At 40.8% G+C, this 19,245-nt stretch overlaps 1 protein-coding gene across 1 annotated transcript; it reads right to left on the bottom strand.

Annotated features, from left to right (window-relative positions):
* Positions 1-3,664: 3,664 nt before the first annotated feature.
* Positions 3,665-8,466, bottom strand: LOC109574750 (olfactory receptor 51I2-like). Its single transcript, XM_019982726.2, has one exon. The coding sequence runs from the start codon at positions 6,639-6,641 to the stop codon at positions 5,568-5,570; it is 1,074 nt and encodes a 357-aa protein (XP_019838285.2). The 5' UTR covers positions 6,642-8,466; the 3' UTR covers positions 3,665-5,567.
* Positions 8,467-19,245: the final 10,779 nt, after the last annotated feature.

Genomic DNA, 19,245 nt, shown 5'->3' with positions numbered 1-19,245 from the left:
CATTTTGCAATATTTAAGCCAAGTTCTTTTCTAAAAGGCTCTTCTTACTCAGAAAGATGGAAAGAACAGTCTCATAGTGAGAGTGTAGAAACCAAGCAAACATTCAGGTCACCCACAGGCTGCTCTCTGGAGTGGGATTTTAAAGATAGCCTTATATTGATGCTTTTCTTAGAGAAATAAAAAGGTATTAATCTGCTTGGACACAGAGTCTGAGTTTCTGCATAATTATCTGAATTAGACAATATCTGTGCATCAGGAAAGCAGCCTTTTCACTTCCTCTGTCTTATTTGGTGATGCAGACCTAACATTCATGAAGGCCTGGAATCCTTTTCTTCCTGCTTCTGGCATCTACTCATCCTCCATCCCACTTATTCCTCCACATGACAGCAGCTGACAGATAGAGAATTTCAGACTCACTAACCAGGTCCCCACCCTTCTTAATAGTGTAAAAAGGGTTCTAACCTAAGTTACTCACCCTGCCTGTCATTGCAGCCTTCTCTATTGCCCGTCATTCTGAAGAGCCCAGAAAAACTCTGCAACTTAAATGCTACTTTATACCACTGCCTGGGTGCCTTAGTGAGTTGCTGCTCCCCAGGGACATCCTGGCCACAGACCGCAGAGGATAGTCTCTGCTTAGTCCTCCCTGGGAAATGGACAATATGCAAAACATGTGTTTGGTTGGAAAGTTGTGGATCTGAGCAACTTTGAAACTATGGAACATGATGGGGCTTTCACAAAATCACAGGAAAAACTGACACAAAAGTGGATCTGCTTAACCTGCAAGAACAACCCTAGGGACCAAAGAGAGAGTGGAGAGAAGCAGACACACCTCTGTGGAGGAGAGTGTTGGGATCATCATCCTTTCTGGGTTCATCCATTCCACTACATTTGTAGGAAATTCTACTGGCACTTCAACCTTTTTTTCACTGTGCCTTCCAATGATATCACATCTATTATCTGGAATCACACAGAACACTTCCTGGTCCCTCCAAGTGAGCCTTACGGACACTCGGGTGAGTTGTGTCTCTTTCTCTGCCCTCTCTCCTTGGTTCCTAGGGTTGTTCTTGCAGGTTAAGCAGACTCACTTCTGTTTCTGTTTTTCCTGTGATTTTGTGAAAGCCCCATCATGTTCCATAGCAACTATGGGTCAAGTAACCTGGGAAGACAGATGAGGAATAAATGGCCTCAGACACAGAGAGATGACTAGGGGTAGACATGGGAGCTCATCCATGTCTGTGGACCTGTGTTTTAGAGATGCAGCATGCCTTCCTACCCAGGATATTGTCCTTGCCATCTTGTTCCACCTCCAGGGGCTTCCTTTACTTCTAATAGAGTGAAAACAATGCTGAAAGCATGAAGAGGCCCCAGAGCCAACATGCAGAAGCATCTGTGTGTGTGTATGTGTGTGCATAATTGCTTTATTGAGGTATAACTGATGTACAAAAAACTGAATTCCTTTAATGTATACAATTTGATTCATTTGGACTTATCTTTTCATCCATAAAATCATTCATCACAATTAAGGTGACAGGCATATCCATCACCTCCAAATATTTCCTTGTTGCAGATGGCAGTATTCTCTTCTTTTTAAAGGGTAAGTAATATTCTACTTTATGTGTATACCACATTTTTTTTATCCATTCATCTGTTGATGAATATTTGGGTTGTTTCAATATCTTGGCTATTGTGAATAATGCTGAAATGAATATGGTATTTCTAGATTTGTAAGGAATGTATATGAGCATAATAAAGAACATGTATGACAAGCCCATAACTAACCTTATACTTAAGAGTGAAAAATTGAAAGATTTTTTCTCAGAAACAAGGATCAGGAACAAGGGAAGCATACTTACTTTTTCCAATTCTATTCAACATAGTACTAAAAGTCCAGGCCAAAGCAGTGAGATAAGAAAAAGAAACAAAGTGATTCAAATTGGAAAAGAAGTAAAATTTTCTCTGTTTGCTGACAATATGATCTTATGTCTTTGGAACCCTCAAATTCCATAAAAAGCTATTAGAACAAATTCAGTAAAGTGCAGGATACAAAGAATACAGAAAAATCCTTTTTGTTTTTGTAACACTAAAAATGAACTATCCAAAATGGAAATTTTGAAAATAATCCCTTTTACAGTAGTATCAAAGAAAATAAAATGCTTAGGAATAAACTTAACCAAGGAGGTGAAATACTGGTACATGGAAAACTGTTAATAACTGAAGAAAGCATTAAAAAGGCCACAAATAAATAAAATTACATTGTGTATTCATGGATTGGAAGACTCATTATTGTCAAAGTGTGCCTATTACCCACAGTGATCTGTAAAGGCAATGAAATTTATATAAAAATCTCAATGATATTTTTTACAGATGGAAAAATCTTAAACTTCATACAGAATCATAAAAGACCCACAAAGGTCAAAGCAATCTTAAACTAGAAGAACAGAGCTGGACGCATCACATACTTTCTGATTTCAAAATATATTACAAATCTAAAGATTATGTATTGTAGTCTAAATTGTATTACAATTCAAAAGAGTATGGTACTGGTATAAAAAAATGGAGATCCAAACTCACTCATATAGAGTCAACCAATTTTTAATGTGGATCCCAAAAATAGACCATAGGGAAAGGACCAGTCTCTTTGACAAGTGGCATTGGGCAAACTGGATGCCTGCATGCGAAAGAGTAAAATTGGACCTGATCTCACATCACATGCAAAAATTAACTGAAAATAGATTAACTATTTGAACCTAATACCTGGAAGTATAAAACACCTAGAAGAAAACTTAGGGAAAAGCTTCATGTAATTGAACTTGGCAATGACTTTATGAACATGAAACTAAAATCCCAAGCAACACAAGCAAAATTAGACACATGGGGATACATCAAACTAAAAAGTTAATGCATGGAAAAGGAGAAACAATCAACAGAGTGAAAAGAAAACTTATGGAAATAAGAAAATATTTGCAAACCACATACCTGATAAAGGACTGATATAAAATATACATAAGGGACTCCTGCCATTCTAAAAAAAAAAAAAAAAAAAAAGAAAAGACACAGCCTGATGAAAAAAATGGGCAAAGAAATTGAACAAATACATCTCCAGAGATATACAAATAAGGATATGAAAAGGTTCTCAACCTGGCTAATTATTAGAAAGAAACAAATCAAAACCAAAATGAACATTCACAATTATCATTAAAAAAAAAGACAACAAGCCTTGGTGAGTATGTGCAGCAACTGAAACCTTGCACATTGTTGGTGATAGTGTACTCTCCTGGAGCCAGTATGAAAAATAGTACGGGGGTTCCTTAAAAAATTAAATATGGATATACTTTATCATCTAGCAGTATGACTTATGAATATATAGCCCCCAAATTGATCAGATCAGATCAGTCGCTCAGTCGTGTCCGACTCTTTGTGACCGCATGAATCGCAGCACGCCAGGCCTCTCTGTCCATCACCAACTCACGGAGTTCACTCAGACTCATGTCCATCAGGTCAGTGATGCCATCCAGCCATCTCATCCTCTGTCGTCCCCTTCTCCTCCTGCCCCCAATCCCTCCCAGCATCAGAGTCTTTTCCAATGAGTCACCTCTTCGCATGAAGTGGCCAAAGTACTGGAGTTTCAGCTTTAACATCATTCCTTCTAAAGAACACCCAGGGCTGATCTCCTTCAGAATGGACTGGTTGGATCTCCTTGCAGTCCAAGGGACTCTCAAGAGTCTTCTCCAACACCACAGTTCAAAAGCATCAATTCTTTGGTGCTCAGCCTTCTTCACAGTCCAACTCTCACATCCATACATGACCACAGGAAAAACCATAGCCTTGACTAGACGAACCTTTGTTGGCAAAGTAATGTCTCTACTTTTGAATATGCTGTCTAGGTTGGTCATAACTTTCCTTCCAAGGAATAAGCGTCTTTTAATTTCATGGCTGCAGTCACCATCTGTAGTGATTTTTGAGCCCCCCAAAATAAAGTCAGCCACTGTTTCCACTGTTTCCCCATCTATTTCCTATGAAGTGATGGGACCGGATGCCATGATCTTAGTTTTGTGAATGTTGAGCTTTAAGCCAACTTTTTCACTCTTCACTTTCACTTTCATCAAGAGGCTTTTGAGTTTCTCTTCACTTTCTGCCATAAGGGTGGTGTCATCTGCATATCTGAGGTTATTGATATTTCTCCGGGCAATCTTGATTCCAGTTTGTGTTTCTTCCAGTCCAGTGTTTCTCATGATGTACTCTGCATATAAGTTAAATAAACAGGGTGACAATATACAGCCTTGACGTACTCCTTTTCCTATTTGGAACTAGTCTGTTTTTCCATGTCCAGTTCTAACTGTTGTTTCCTGACCTGCATACAAATTTCTCAAGAGGCAGATCAGGTGGTCTGGTATTCCCATCTCTTTCAGAATTTTCCACAGTTTATTGTGATCCACACAGTCAGTGCAGTAGCATCTTAAGAGAACATTTATGTTTTCAAACATTGGCCTCTAAATCCTGCTTAAATTTACTGACTCTGTTTTTCTGCCAATGCAGCTGCCAGTGAAGAAAATGCACACCTGAGTGGCTTCTTTGGGGTGACTTTAGAATGAAGGTATTTCTGTCCCAGGCACACGGAATTTTAAGAGGTGAGGCAGAGAGAGTGATGTGTAACTAAACTAGAGGCTCCAGTATTATGATCTCAGGCTAGACGAAGGTCATTTCTGAGCCAGGAGCTATCCCTTTGGAGCAAGGGATGTCCGTTGGATCCACAGCTGTGACGAGCTGTAACTACAACTTTCCTTGCCTCCAACACACACACATTATGCTGAGGCACATCTGACCACTCATTTCCCACAAGCAACCAGAGAACTCCACATTTGTTTTTCCATTGTTTTCCATTCTTCTCTGCTTGCCTGGGGCTTCTCCAATGGCTCAGAGGGTAAAGAATCTGCCTGTGCCAGAGTCACAGGAGATGTGAGTTCGATTCCTGGGTCAGGAAGATCCCCTGGAGGAGGACATTGCAACCCACTCCAGTATTCTTGCCTGGGAAATCCCATGGACAGAGGAACCTGGTGGGCTACAGTCCATGGGGTCACAAAGACTGAGACACAATTGAGCAACTGAGCACTACTTGCCTACCTTTTCTGCCTGAGAAGCTCTTACTCACTTTTCAGCCTCCTTCTTCCCTGATTCCTTCCCCGACTCCTTTCTCATTTTTTCCTGTCAAAGCAGGAAGCCCTCTTTTAGGTTCCTATAGCTCTTTGTTTGGACCTCTCACAGTCTTATTACACTTACTATAATTGTGTATTTAGAAACTTCTATTCCTCAATGGAGGGAAGAGACTATGTATGGTTCATTTAATGTTCTCTCATAACAACCACAGACTCTTGCACACGTAACTCTGAATAAAAAAGCTGAGATTAAGGAGTGAAGTAAAGAATCAGGGCTGATTCTGAGGACATGCATTTGCTTGTCATTCTCTTGATAATGTCTCTGGGTCAGAGCTCAGAATATGGGCTTTCTGGACATAGGTTATAACTGTTTGACTGTGTTCCCTCAGATTCTGAGGTTATTTCTTGACTTCATCAGCCTTTCGTCTTCTCCCTCAGCACCCTGAGCATGGCCTCCCTGATGGGCTTGGACTTGACACTGTAGATGACAGGGTTGAGCACAGGGGGCACCACCAGGTACACGTAGGCAACAAGGGCGTGTACTATGGGGGTAAGGTGTCTCCCAAAACGGTGGATCATGGACACACCTATGACTGGGATGAAGAAAATCAGAACGGCTAAAATATGAGAAACACAAGTGTTGAGGGCCCGGATACGCTCCTTGGGAGAGGCCAGACTCATCACTGTATGAAGAATAAGGGTATAGGACAACACAATAAGCAAGGAGTCAAAACCCACTGTGGACAGAACCACATACAGCCCATAAATGATATTGACAGTAATGTCAGCACAGGCTCGTTTCATGACATCTGCATGGAAACAGAATGAGTGGGACAGGAGGATCTTGCCAGGGCAAAAGTTCAGTCTCTTTAGTAAGAAGGGCAATGGGAAGAGGGACACAGTGGCTCGGGCCACAATGGCCAGCCCAATCCTGATGATGACATTGTTTGTGAGGACAGAGGCATAGCGCAGGGGGTTGGAGATGGCCACAAAGCGGTCAAATGACATGGCCAGGAGCACCGAGGACTCCACCACAGAGAAGAAGTGGAGGAAGAACATCTGGACCAGACAGGTGTCGAAGCCAATGAGCCGATGGTCAAACCAGAGCACAGCCAGCGTGGTGGGCATTGTGGCCAAGGTGAGGCCCACGTCGGTGAGGGCCAGCATGGACAGGAAGTAGTACATGGGCTGGTGCAGGCTGGGAGTCCTCCTCAGAGCCAAGAGGATCAGGCAGTTTCCTGTGAGGGCCGCGGTGTACATGGAGGAGAATAGGATGGAGATCCAGCCATGAATGGCCTCCAGGCCTGGGATGCCAATCATCAGGAAAGCATGTGGCTGGAAGAAGGAGATGTTGGCAAAGGACCAGGAAAAGAACATCCTTAGTTTACTGATGAGATCTCCAGCAAGATGGGACCTTTTCAATCTGGACAGAAGAATAAGACAAGATAAAAACATGGGGAAAATGGCAGTTCTGCTATTAGGTAACATGAGTTCACACACAATGCTGCTGCTGCTGCTAAGTCGCTTCAGTCATGTCCGACTCTGTGCGACCCCATAGACAGCAGCCCACCAGGCTCCCCTGTCCCTGGGATTCTCCAGGCAAGAACACTGGAGTGGGTTGCCATTTCCTTCTCCAGTGCATGAAAGTGAGAAGTGAAAGTGAAGTCGCTCAGTCGTGTCTGACTCTTAGCGACCCCATGGACTGCAGCCCACCAGGCTCCTCCATCCATGGGATTCTCCAGGCAAGAGTACTGGAGTGGGGTGCCATTGCCTTCTCCTCACACACAATAGCATGTATTAAATGTGAAGGAGGAGGGGAGGAGCCAAGATGGCGGAGGAGTAGGACGGGGAGAACACTTTCTCCCCCACAAATTCATCAAAAGAGCATTTAAACGTCGAGTAAATTCCACAAAACAACTTCTGAATGCCGGCAGAGGACATCAGGCACCCAGAAAAGCAACCCAACTCTTCAAAAGGATGTAGGAAAAAATATAAAAGACAAAAAAAGAGACAAAAGAGGGAGGGACGGAGTTCTGTCCCAGGAAGGGAGTCTTAAAAAGAGAGACATTTCCAAACACCAGGAAATCTTCTCACTGCCGAATCTGTGCCTAGCTTTGGAAGCACAGAGGGCAACATAACAGGGAGAAAAAATAAATAAACAATTAAAACTCGCAGATTGCGAGCCCTACGGTAACTCCCCCAGCGGAGAAGCAGCGCAGACGCCTGCACACGCCATTAGCAAGCGGGGGCTGGGCAGGGAGGTGCGGCGTGGGCTGCATCACTTAGAGTAAGAATCTGGCCTGAATACCCTGAGCGCTATCTGAGTGAAATAATTTGGGCTAGCAAACCAGACTGTGGGATGTCTACCATGCGAAAAGCCAGTCCCAACCTAAGATACCGCCAGGCCCGCGCACGGAACAAAGGACTGAACAGGGATAGCCGGCTGCAGACCTTCCCCCTCCGGTGACAGGCAGCCAGAGCCGGAAGGGGGCAATCGCAGCCCCAGAGAGACATTATCTATAAAACTGTAAGCAGGCTTCTTTGCTAACTAAAACTTCTTGGGGGTCTGGACGGTTAACATCTGCCTGAGAAGGTGCGCCGGTTTTACACCCAGATAACCGAGTGGTGGGGAGGCGATAAGTCGCAGCATTGGCGCTCGCCAAACACCTCATCACCTGAGCTGTTCGGACCTGGGAAGAGCTCAAAACGCAGGCCCAACTGAGTCTGCGCCTCTGAGGACTACCCGAGTGCCTGAACCTGAGCGGCTTGGACCTGGGAGGTACATGCAGCCCAGGGCCGGCCTCAGATTGATCCCGGCGGAACAACCTAGAGCCCGAGCAGTGTGGGCAGGGAGGCTACACACGCCGTGAGCAGGGGCAGACCCAGTGTGGCTGAGGCACTGCGAGCGAACGCCAGTGTTATTTGTTTGCAGCATCCCTCCCTCCCTCCCCACAGTGCGACTGAAAAAGTGAGCCTAAAAAAAAAAAAAAAAAAAAGTTTCCTCCACTGTCCCCTTTGTGTCAGGGCAGAAACCAGACACTGAAGAGACCAGCAAACAGAAGAAGCTATAACAGAGGGAAACGCCCTGGAAGCTACAGGCAATAGATGAAAACACTGTGGTTACTACGGACTACATAGGAAGGGGCCTATAGATCTTGAGAAATGTAAGTTGGACCAAGGAACTAGCCAAAAATGAACGGAACCCACAATACTCACAACAAAACCAGAAAGAGTCCTAGATATATTTTTACTATTTTTACGATCATTCTTTCTTTCTTTTTTTTTTTAATTAAAAAAAAATTTTTTTTTAAGTCCTCTATTCTTCCTTTAATTTTCACTTTTATAACCTATTACTTTGCAAAAAAAAAAAAAAAAAAAAGACCCTATTTTTTTTCTTCTTCAGCAAACTTTATATATATATATATATATTATAATCATTTGACCTTTTTTTTTTTTTTCTTCTTTTCTTTAACATTGTATTTTTGAAATTTCAAACTCTACTCTGGTTTTTCAATTTTAGCTTTTTGGTATATGTTATCAATTTTGTACCTATAGTTTTTTTTTTTTTATAATTTCTGTGACTTTTTTTTTTTCTGTTTCTTTCTCTTCTTCTTTTATATAACATTGTATATCTTAAATTCCAAACTCTACTCTAGAATTTTAATTTATGCTTTTTGGTATTTGATATCAATTTTGTACCTGTATTTTCTTTATGATTTTTGTGACATTGTTTGTTTATCTTTGTTTGTTTGTTTTCTCTCTTTATGCTTCTTCTTCCTTTTTTTTAACATTGTATTTTTGAAATTCCAAACTCTACTCTAGATTTTTAATTTTTGCTTTTTGGTATTAGTTATCAATTTTGTACCTATATTTTCTTTATAATTTTTGCGACCTTGTTTGTTTTTCTTTGTTCGTTTTTTCTCTCTTTCTTTTCCTTCTTCTTTTCTTTAACATCGTATTTTTGAAATTCCAAACTCTACTCTAGATTTTTAATTTTTGCTTTTATGTATTTGTTACCAATTTTGTACCTTTAAGAACCAAATCTTCAGGACCCATTTTTCACTAGGGAGCGAGATTACTGGCTTGACTGCTTTCTCTCCCTTTGGACTCTCCTTTTTCTCCACCAGGTCGACTGTGTCTCCTCCCTAACCCCTCTCTGCTCTACCCAACTGTGTGAATTTCTGTGTGTTCCAGACGGTGGAGAACATAGGGAACTGAGTACTGGCTGGATCTGTCTCCCTCCTTTTCATTCCCCCCTTTTACCCTTCTGGCCACCTCTGTCTCCTTCCTCCTTCTTCTCTTCTCTGTATAACTCCGTGAGCATCTCTGAGTGGTCCAGTTGTGGAGTGCACATAAGGAAGTGACTACTGGCTACCCCACTCTCTCCACTATTGATTCCACCTCATCTCATTTGGGTCACCTCTAACTCCCTCCTCCCTCTTCTCTTCTCCATGTAACGCTGTGAACCTCTCTGAGTGACCCTCACAGTAGAGAAACTTTTCATCTTTAACGTAGATGTTTTATCAATGATGCTGTATAGAAGGAGAAGTTTTGAAACTACTGTAAAAATAAGACCGATAACTGGAAGCAGGAGGCTTAAGTCCAAACCCTGACTCCAGGGAACTCCTGACTCCAAGGAACATTAATTGACAGGAGCTCATCAAACGCCTCCATACCGACACTGAAACCAAGCACCACACAAGGGCCAATGAGTTCCAGGGCAAGACATACCAACAAATTCTCCAGCAACAAAGGAACACAGCCCTGAGCTTCAAAATACAAGCTGCCCAAGTCACCCCAAAACCATAGACATCTCATAACTCAATACTGGACATTTCATTGCACTCCAGAGAGAAGAAATACAGCTCTACCCACCAGAACACCGACACAAGCTTCCCTAACCAAGAAACCTTGACAAGCCACCTGTACAAACCCACACACAGCGAGGAAAAGCCACAATAAAGAGAACTCCACAAACTGCCAGAATACAGAAAGGACACCCCAAACTCAGCAATTTAAACAAGATGAAGAGACAGAGGAATACCCAGCAGATAAAGGAACAGGATAAATGCCCACCAAACCAAACAAAAGAGGAAGAGATAGGGAATCTACTTGATAAAGAATTCCAAATAATGATAGTGAAATTGATCCAAAATCTTGACATTAAAATGGAATCACAGATAAATAGCCTGGAGACAAGGATTGAGAAGATGCAAGAAAGGTTTAATAAGGACTAGAAGAAATAAAAAAGAGTCACTATATAATGAATAATGCAATAAATGAAATTAAAAACACTCTGGAGGCAACAAATAGTAGAATAACAGAGGCAGAAGATAGGATTAGTGAATTAGAAGATAGAATGGTAGAAATAAATGAATCAGAGAGGATAAAAGATAAACGAATTAAAAGAAATGAGGACAATCTCAGAGACCTCCAGGACAATATTAAACGCTACAACATCCGAATCATAGGGGTTCCAGAAGAAGAAGACAAAAAGAAAGACCATGAGAAAATACTTGAGGAGATAACAGTTGAAAACTTCCCTAAAATGGGGAAGGAAATAATTACCCAAGTCCAAGAAACCCAGAGAGTCCCAAACAGGATAAACCCAAGGCAAAACACCCCAAGACACATATTAATCAAATTAACAAAGATCAAACACAAAGAACAAATATTAAAAGCAGCAAGGGAAAAACAACAAATAACACACAAGGGAATTCCCATAAGGATAACAGCTGATCTTTCAATAGAAACTCTTCAAGCCAGGAGGGAATGGCAAGACATACTTAAAGTGATGAAAGAAAATAACCTACAGCCCAGATTATTGTACCCAGCAAGGATTTCATTCAAGTATGAAGGAGAAATCAAAAGCTTTTCAGACAAGCAAAAGCTGAGAGAATTCAGCACCACCAAACCAGCTCTCCAACAAATACTAAAGGATATTCTCTAGACAGGAAATACAAAAATGGTGTATAAATTCAAACCCAAAACAATAAAGTAAATGCCAACAGGATCATACTTATCAGTAATTACCTTAAACGTAAATGGGTTGAATGCCCCAACCAAAAGACAAAGACTGGCTGAATGGATACAAAAACAAGACCCCTACATATGTTGTCTACAGGAGACCCTCCTCAAAACAGGGGACACATACAGACTGAAAGTGAAGGGCTGGAAAAAGATTTTCCATGCAAATAGGGACGAAAAGAAAGCAGGAGTAGCAATACTCATATCAGATAAAATAGACTTTAAAACCAAGGCTGTGAAAAGAGACAAAGAAGGTCTCTACATAATGATCAAAGGATCAATCCAAGAAGAAGATATAACAATTATAAATATATATGCACCCAACACGGAAGCACCGCAGTATGTAAGACCAATGCTAACAAGTATGAAAGGAGAAATTAACAATAACACAATAATAGTGGGAGACTTTAATACCCCACTCACACCTATGGATAGATCAACTAAACAGAAAATTAACAAGGAAACACAAACTTTAAACGATACAATAGACCAGTTAGACCTAATTGATATCTATAGGACATTTCATCCCAAAACAATGAATTTCACCTTTTTCTCAAGCACACATGGAACCTTCTCCAGGATAGATCACATCCTGGGCCATAAAGCTAGCCTTGGTAAATTAAAAAAAAAAAAAAATAGAAATCATTCCAAGCATCTTTTCTGACCACAATGCAGTAAGATTAGATCTCAATTACAGGAGAAAAACTATTAAAAATTCCAACATATGGAGGCTGAACAACACGCTGCTGAATAACCAACAAATCACAGAAGAAATCAAAAAAGAAATCAAAATTTGCATAGAAACGAATGAAAATGAAAACACAACAACCCAAAACCTGTGGGACACGGTAAAAGCAGTCCTAAGGGGAAAGTTCATAGCAATACAGGCACACCTCAAGAAACAAGAAAAAAGTCAAATAAATAAACTAACTCTACACCTAAAGCAACTAGAAAAGGAAGAAATGAAGAACCCCAGGGTTAGTAGAAGGAAAGAAATCTTAAAAATCAGAGCAGAAATAAATGCAAAAGAAACAAAAGAGACCATAGCAAAAATCAACAAAAGCAAAAGCTGGTTCTTTGAAAGGATAAATAAAATTGACAAACCATTAGCCAGACTCATCAAGAAACAAAGGGAGAAAAATCAAATCAATAAAATTAGAAATGAAAATGGAGAGATCACAACAGACAGCACAGAAATACAAAGGATCATAAGAGACTACTATCAACAATTATATGCCAATAAAATGGACAACGTGGAAGAAATGGACAAATTCTTAGAAAAGTACAACTTTCCAAAACTCGACCAGGAAGAAATAGAAAATCTTAACAGACCCATCACAAGCACGGAAATTGAAACTGTAATCAAAAATCTTCCAGCAAACAAAAGCCCCGGTCCAGACGGCTTCACAGCTGAATTCTACCAAAAATTTAGAGAAGAGCTAACACCTATCCTGCTCAAACTCTTCCAGAAAATTGCAGAGGAAGGTCAACTTCCAAACTCATTCTATGAGGCCACCATCACCCTAATACCAAAACCTGACAAAGATCCCACAAAAAAAGAAAACTACAGGCCAATATCACTGATGAACATAGATGCAAAAATCCTTAACTGCCGAGGACCAGCCCCGGCTGATCCAGGGTATTCGAAGGGGAGACGGCGTCGGCGACCTATTCAAATGGTAATTAGAGATATAAAGAGTAATAGAATGAGGATAGCTCAGTAGGAAAATTCAGTGGAGAAAAGAGGCTGAGTAGCTTGGTTTACGCGGAAAATCAATATAACCCGTGACACCAGGTTAGCTCTGACCACGGAGGCCGCAGGTGCCCTCTTGAATAGCGGAAGGTGCCCCACCTTAGACATCTTCTCAAGTGGGTCTTAGAAGCCCAGGCAAATAAGTGGTCGCAGAGGATATCCACGCTCCAGATGGAGACTTCAGCTGGAAGTTAAAGGAAAGAATGACATGGGGAGACCAAGCATTGGTGAGCAAGGCCCATAGCTTTATTTTTAACAGGGGCTTTTATACCCTAAGTTACACATAGAGGATAATAGGGGATGCAAAGTCAGCAGTCTTTGATTCTTATCAAAAACCAGGGTTTCTTTCCTGCAAATTTATCGTATACAAATGGTTTAGGTGATTTACATCATCTTCTGGCCAGAAGGCCTACTAACATTTTATGACTCTTGACAAGGACTTATCAACAAAGACTTATTTTCTCTAAGAGTAATTATTTTAAGGTTTGGTGCCATCTTCCGAAGATAAAATTGCATTCCTATAGGGCAGATGTGTAATGGGTTTACAACAAAGGAAAGAATTTATTACCTTAAGGGTCTAAAGTTACTAACACCAAGGCCACTACTTATTTTTTCTACATACCAACTATATTAATTAATACACATTCAAGGATACAATTCAGGGGATGTGAAAACTTGGCAACAAGCATTGGCTCATCAATGAAATCCTTTACTAGTTTATTCTGACAGTTTCTAACTCTCTGAGAGGCTCTAAGCTATTTGAATATCTTAAGCTTCCCGTGCCTCTGGAGGCTGGGAGACTGTAAACAATCGTATGCATAGCTGTAGGAGTCCGGGTAAACTTGTCAGGCGAGTTAGGGAGCCATCTGAGGGGTTTGGATTTAAACACTCCTAATTGCCCAGGAACTTTATTAATTGGAGCTGTAAGTTAACTCTTTGACAGAGAGAGCGAGATGGTGGTAGGGGACAGCCCCCAGTAAAGTCAGAGGTGAGAGCACAAAGCAATAAAGTAGGTAGACTCTGGTTTTTTTGGGGGAAAATGCTCGAGAATATCTGGGCGGAATCCTGAGGCTCGATCCCGCCTTTGCGTATGCCGAGCCTCCTTCCTCATGACCTTTGTCACAAGCAGAATGCCTCACCGGCTCCCGGCACTTAACAAAATTCTAGCAATCAGAATCCAACAACACATTAAAAAGATCATACACCATGACCAAGTGGGCTTTATCCCAGGGATTCAAGGATTCTTCAATATCCGCAAATCAATAAATGTAATACACCACATTAACAAATTGAAAAATAAAAACCATATGATTATCTCAATAGATGCAGAGAAAGCCTTTGACAAAATTCAACACCCATTTATGATAAAAACTCTCCAGAAAGCAGGAATAGAAGGAACATACCTCAACATAATATATGACAAACCCACAGCAAACATTATCCTCAATGGTGAAAAATTGAAAGCATTTCCTCTAAAGTCAGGAACAAGACAAGGGTGCCCACTTTCACCATTACTATTCAACATAGTTTTGGAAGTTTTGGCCACAGCAATCAGAGCAGAAAAAGGAATAAAAGGAATCCAAATTGGAAAAGAAGAAGTAAAACTCTCACTATTTGCAGATGACATGATCCTCTACATAGAAAACCCTAAAGACTCCACCAGAAAATTACTAGAGCTAATAAATGACTATAGTAAAGTTGCAGGATATAAAATCAACACACAGAAATCCCTTGCATTCCTATACACTAATAATGAGAAAACAGAAAGAGAAATTACGGAAACAATTCCATTCACCATTGCAACGGAAAGAATAAAATACTTAGGAATATATCTACCTAAAGCAACTAAAGACCTATATATAGAAAACTATAAAACACTGGTGAAAGAAATCAAAGAGGACACTAATAGATGGAGAAATATACCATGTTCATGGATTGGAAGAATCAATATAGTGAAAATGAGTATACTACCCAAAGCAATTTATAGATTCAATGCAATCCCTATCAAGCTACCAACAGTATTATTCACAGAGCTAGAACAAATAATTTCACAATTTGTATGGAAATACAAAAAACCTCGAATAGCCAAAGCAATCTTGAGAAAGAAGAATGGAACTGGAGGAATCAACCTACGTGACTTCAGGCTCTACTACAAAGCCACAGTTATCAAGACAGTATGGTACTGGCACAAAGACAGAAATATAGATCAATGGAACAAAATAGAAAGCCCAGAGATAAATCCACGCACATATGGACACCTTATCTTTGACAAAAGAGGCAAGAATATACAATGGATTAAAGACAATCTCTTTAACAAGTGGTGCTGGGAAATCTGGTCAACCACTTGTAAAAGAATGAAACTAGAACACTTTCTAACACCATACACAAAAATAAACTCAAAATGGATTAAAGATATAAATGAAAGACCAGAAACTATGAAACTCCTAGAGGAGAACATAGGCAAAACACTCTCTGACATACATCACAGCAGGATCCTCTATGACCCACCTCCCAGAATATTGGAAATAAAAGCAAAAATAAACAAATGGGACCTAATTAACCTTAAAAGCTTCTGCACATCAAAGGAAACTATTAGCAAGGTGAAAAGACAGCCTTCAGAATGGGAGAAAATAATAGCAAATGAAGCAACTGACAAACAACTAATCTCAAAAATATACAAGCAACACCTATAGCTCAACTCCAGAAAAATAAATAACCCAATCAAAAAATGGGCCAAAGAACTAAATAGACATTTCTCCAAAGAAGACATACAGATGGCTAACAAACACATGAAAAGATGTTCAACATCACTCATTATCAGAGAAATGCAAATCAAAACCACTATGCGGTACCATTTCACTCCAGTCAGAATGGCTGTGATCCAAAAGTCTACAAGCAATAAATGCTGGAGAGGGTGTGGAGAAAAAGGAACCCTCTTACACTGTTGGTGGGAATGCAAACTAGTATAGCCACTATGGAGAACAGTGTGGAGATTCCTTAAAAAACTGGAAATAGAACTGCCTTATGATCCAGCAATCCCACTGCTGGGCATACACACTGAGGAAACCAGAAGGGAAAGAGACACGTGCACCCCAATGTTCATCGCAGCACTGTTTATAATAGCCAGGACATGGAAGCAACCTAGGTGTCCATCATCAGATGAATGGATAAGAAAGCAGTGGTACATATACACAATGGAATATTACTCAGCCATTAAAAAGAATACATTTGAATCAGTTCTAATGAGGTGGATGAAACTGGAGCCTATTATTCAGAGTGAAGTAAGCCAGAAGGAAAAACACTAATACAGTATACTAACGCAGATATATGGAATTTAGAAAGATGGTAACAATAACCCTGTGTAGAAGACAGCAAAAGAGACACTGATGTATAGAACAGTCTTATGGACTCTGTGGGAGAGGGAGAGGGTGGGAAGATTTGGGAGAATGGCATTGAAACAGGTAAAATATCATGTATGAAACGAGATGCCAGTCCAGGTTCGATGCAGGATACTGGATGCTTGGGGCTAGAGCACTGGGACCACCCAGATGGATGGTAGGGGGAGGGAGGAGGGAGGAGGGTTCAGGATGGGGAACACATGTATACCTGTGGCGGATTCATTTTGATATTTGGCAAAACTAATACAATTATGTAAAGTTTAAAAATAAAATAAAATTAAAAAAAAACATAAATGTGAAGGAGGTTGAAAATGTATTCCACCTGAAAGCAAGCAAGAGACAATATAATTTAAATGTATTGATATATTTAAATATTGGATATCTAAATATATTGATATATAATATATTTAACTATAAATACTTTTGTAGTATCATTTTTGAAATGCTATACTGTGAAATACTGATCTCTTCACTTATTGAAGAAAGTGGTACTTTCTTTAGAAATACATGAGATGATCATAAAGAGTCCAATTTAAAAAGCCCTAGTTTAAACAAAAAGCAATGGCCTCACCTCATGGAAATAAATTGCAAATATACTGTGGAAGCTTAAAGGGTTGATGACCTGGGCTCACTCTCATTATTTTCCTGGGATTTTCCTTTAAATCTCAATACAAAAAGTATAAACAAGTAAATAAGCAAATAAAAAATCTTTACAGGTAGGTCAATAAAAGAATGTAAGAAGAAGAGTTGCACAGCTATCTTTTAGCAGAGTATAAAATTCCACCAAAAGTATGTCTGAGAGCTAAAAGGGGCTTTAATCTGAACCCTGGGGTCTACAGCTATGTCATATCTAGTCAACATCATAAACTCACCCTAAAGGTAGGACTGCCTTTTTTTTTTTAATTCCTTTATTTCTTTCTTTTTTAAAATTTATTATTATTTTTTTATTTTATTTTTGAACTTTACAATATTGTGTTGGTTTTGCCATATATCAACATGAATCCTTTATTTCTTAGGTGGGTGACAAGCATTGTTTCTCTGGAGCAGAAGATTGTGTGTAATTTGGCAGAAACTTTTTAAAGAAAACATAGTGATGTTGCTGACAATGTCAGTTCTGGAGCCCTCCATCCAATCTCTCTCAGACATTGTGAGCAAATATCAAAACCTGACGGAATTCACTCCATTCAAAGCCAAGTAACAGAGAAGTTCCATCACAGAGCTTGTGCAGACACATTTTGTAAAAATTAAAAGGGTTAAAACAACTACAGTTCGGTTCAGTCACTCAGTCGTTGTCAACTCTTTGAAACCCCATGGACCACAGCATGCCAGGCCTCCCTGTCTATCACCAACTCCCTAAGTTTACCCAAACTCATGTCCATTGAGTAGTGATGCCATCCAACCATCTCATCCTCTGTTGCCCCCATCTCTTTGAGATACGGAATTATTCAAGAGAGAGAAGAAAATTCTGTATAAATATTTTCCAAGTAAAGCAATTGAAGAAATCATGAACCAAATTAATTTTTTGATATTGTGATATAAAAATGGGTCAGTGATAAATTAAGGAAAATGAATGCCAGATGTGATGAAAACTTGACAATTCTCCTTGTTTACTTCCTCTCTGCAGAGACTACGAGGGACACTTCTCCCTGGAAGTGTGGTCTGGGATTCCAGTTTTTCTCTAAGCTGCTGCTGCTGCTGCTGCTAAGTCGCTTCAGTCGTGTCTGACTGTGCGACCCCATAGACGGCAGCCCACGAGGCTCCGCCGTCACTGGGATTCTCCAGGCAAGAACACTGGAGTGGCTTGCCATTTCCTTCTCCAATGCATGAAAATGAAAAGTGACAGTGAAGTCGCTCAGTCGTGTCCGACTCTTAGCGACCCCATGGACTGCAGCCTACCAGGCTCCTCCATCCATGGGATTTTCCAGGCAAGAGTACCGGAGTGGGGTGCCATTGCCTTCTCCGCTTTTCTAAGCTATAAACTCCCTAATCCTCAGAAAGGCAGCCTTCTTCAGAGTCTCTTCTCAAGAAGGCATGACTGTCTCCTGTTGTCCAAGAATGGTTATTTCTCTTTCTTCTGCCTGACTTGCAGACCTTTCCCACTGTTACCTCCATCTGAGGCAGAGGCACTAGTGGTCATTCATCCTGGAAGCAGAGAAGGTGTGTTGAGAGCCCAGGTTACTCACCCTGGCTGCTTGTTGTCTCCAGCTGTTCTGCCACTCCACATCCTGCAAGAGCCCAGGACGTCTTTAAGATGCTTTAGCTGTAGTGTCATCTCCAGGGAAGGCCAGGCCTGAGCCACAGAGGAGCCACTCCACTCAGGTCCCCGAGGACTGAACAATTTGTGGCTAGCTCTTGGAATGGGGAAGTGGTTGGAGCAATTAAACAATAATGGAGGAAAGGAGACAGACTCATAGATTCTACAATACCCCAGCAATTTTAAATTATCTTCACAGACTATCCACTTCAATCGCATTTGAAATCCTTCAAAGACAATATTCCTCAAGCCAGCCCCCTCTTGGCCAAATTCCAAGACAAATCCTGCAGGAACAGCCCATTTTTGTGGGGGGTGGAGTGATGTGTTGGGGGCCTAGTAATGTTGGCCTCCCCCAGCCAGAGGGCATCAGGGAAGGCTTCCTAGAGGAAGTGGAGAGAGCTCAGACTTCTAAAAGACCCACAGACCCTGTTCTGAACTCTCAGCTCTCATTCTGGGACAGACTCCAAGACTAGGCTTGTAGCTCCAAACTGCAGCTGGCACAGATTCTGCCCACATGCCTAGCCTGGGGCTGCCCTGTTGAATCTAGGTCAAAAGGAGGAAGCTTAGTAGAAACAATATGAACTACAGAGCCATTCAAAACTCAGTTCAAATCTTTCTCCATTTCTTGATGTTTCTTCCCACATATAAGTTCTGTGTCCC

Source organism: Bos indicus, chromosome 15, assembly GCF_029378745.1.
Source record: "Bos indicus isolate NIAB-ARS_2022 breed Sahiwal x Tharparkar chromosome 15, NIAB-ARS_B.indTharparkar_mat_pri_1.0, whole genome shotgun sequence".
In the NCBI taxonomy this organism is placed as follows: domain Eukaryota; kingdom Metazoa; phylum Chordata; class Mammalia; order Artiodactyla; family Bovidae; genus Bos; species Bos indicus.
The sequence above is the reverse complement of the archived record's forward strand: the minus strand, read 5'-3'. Positions and strand labels throughout refer to the sequence as shown.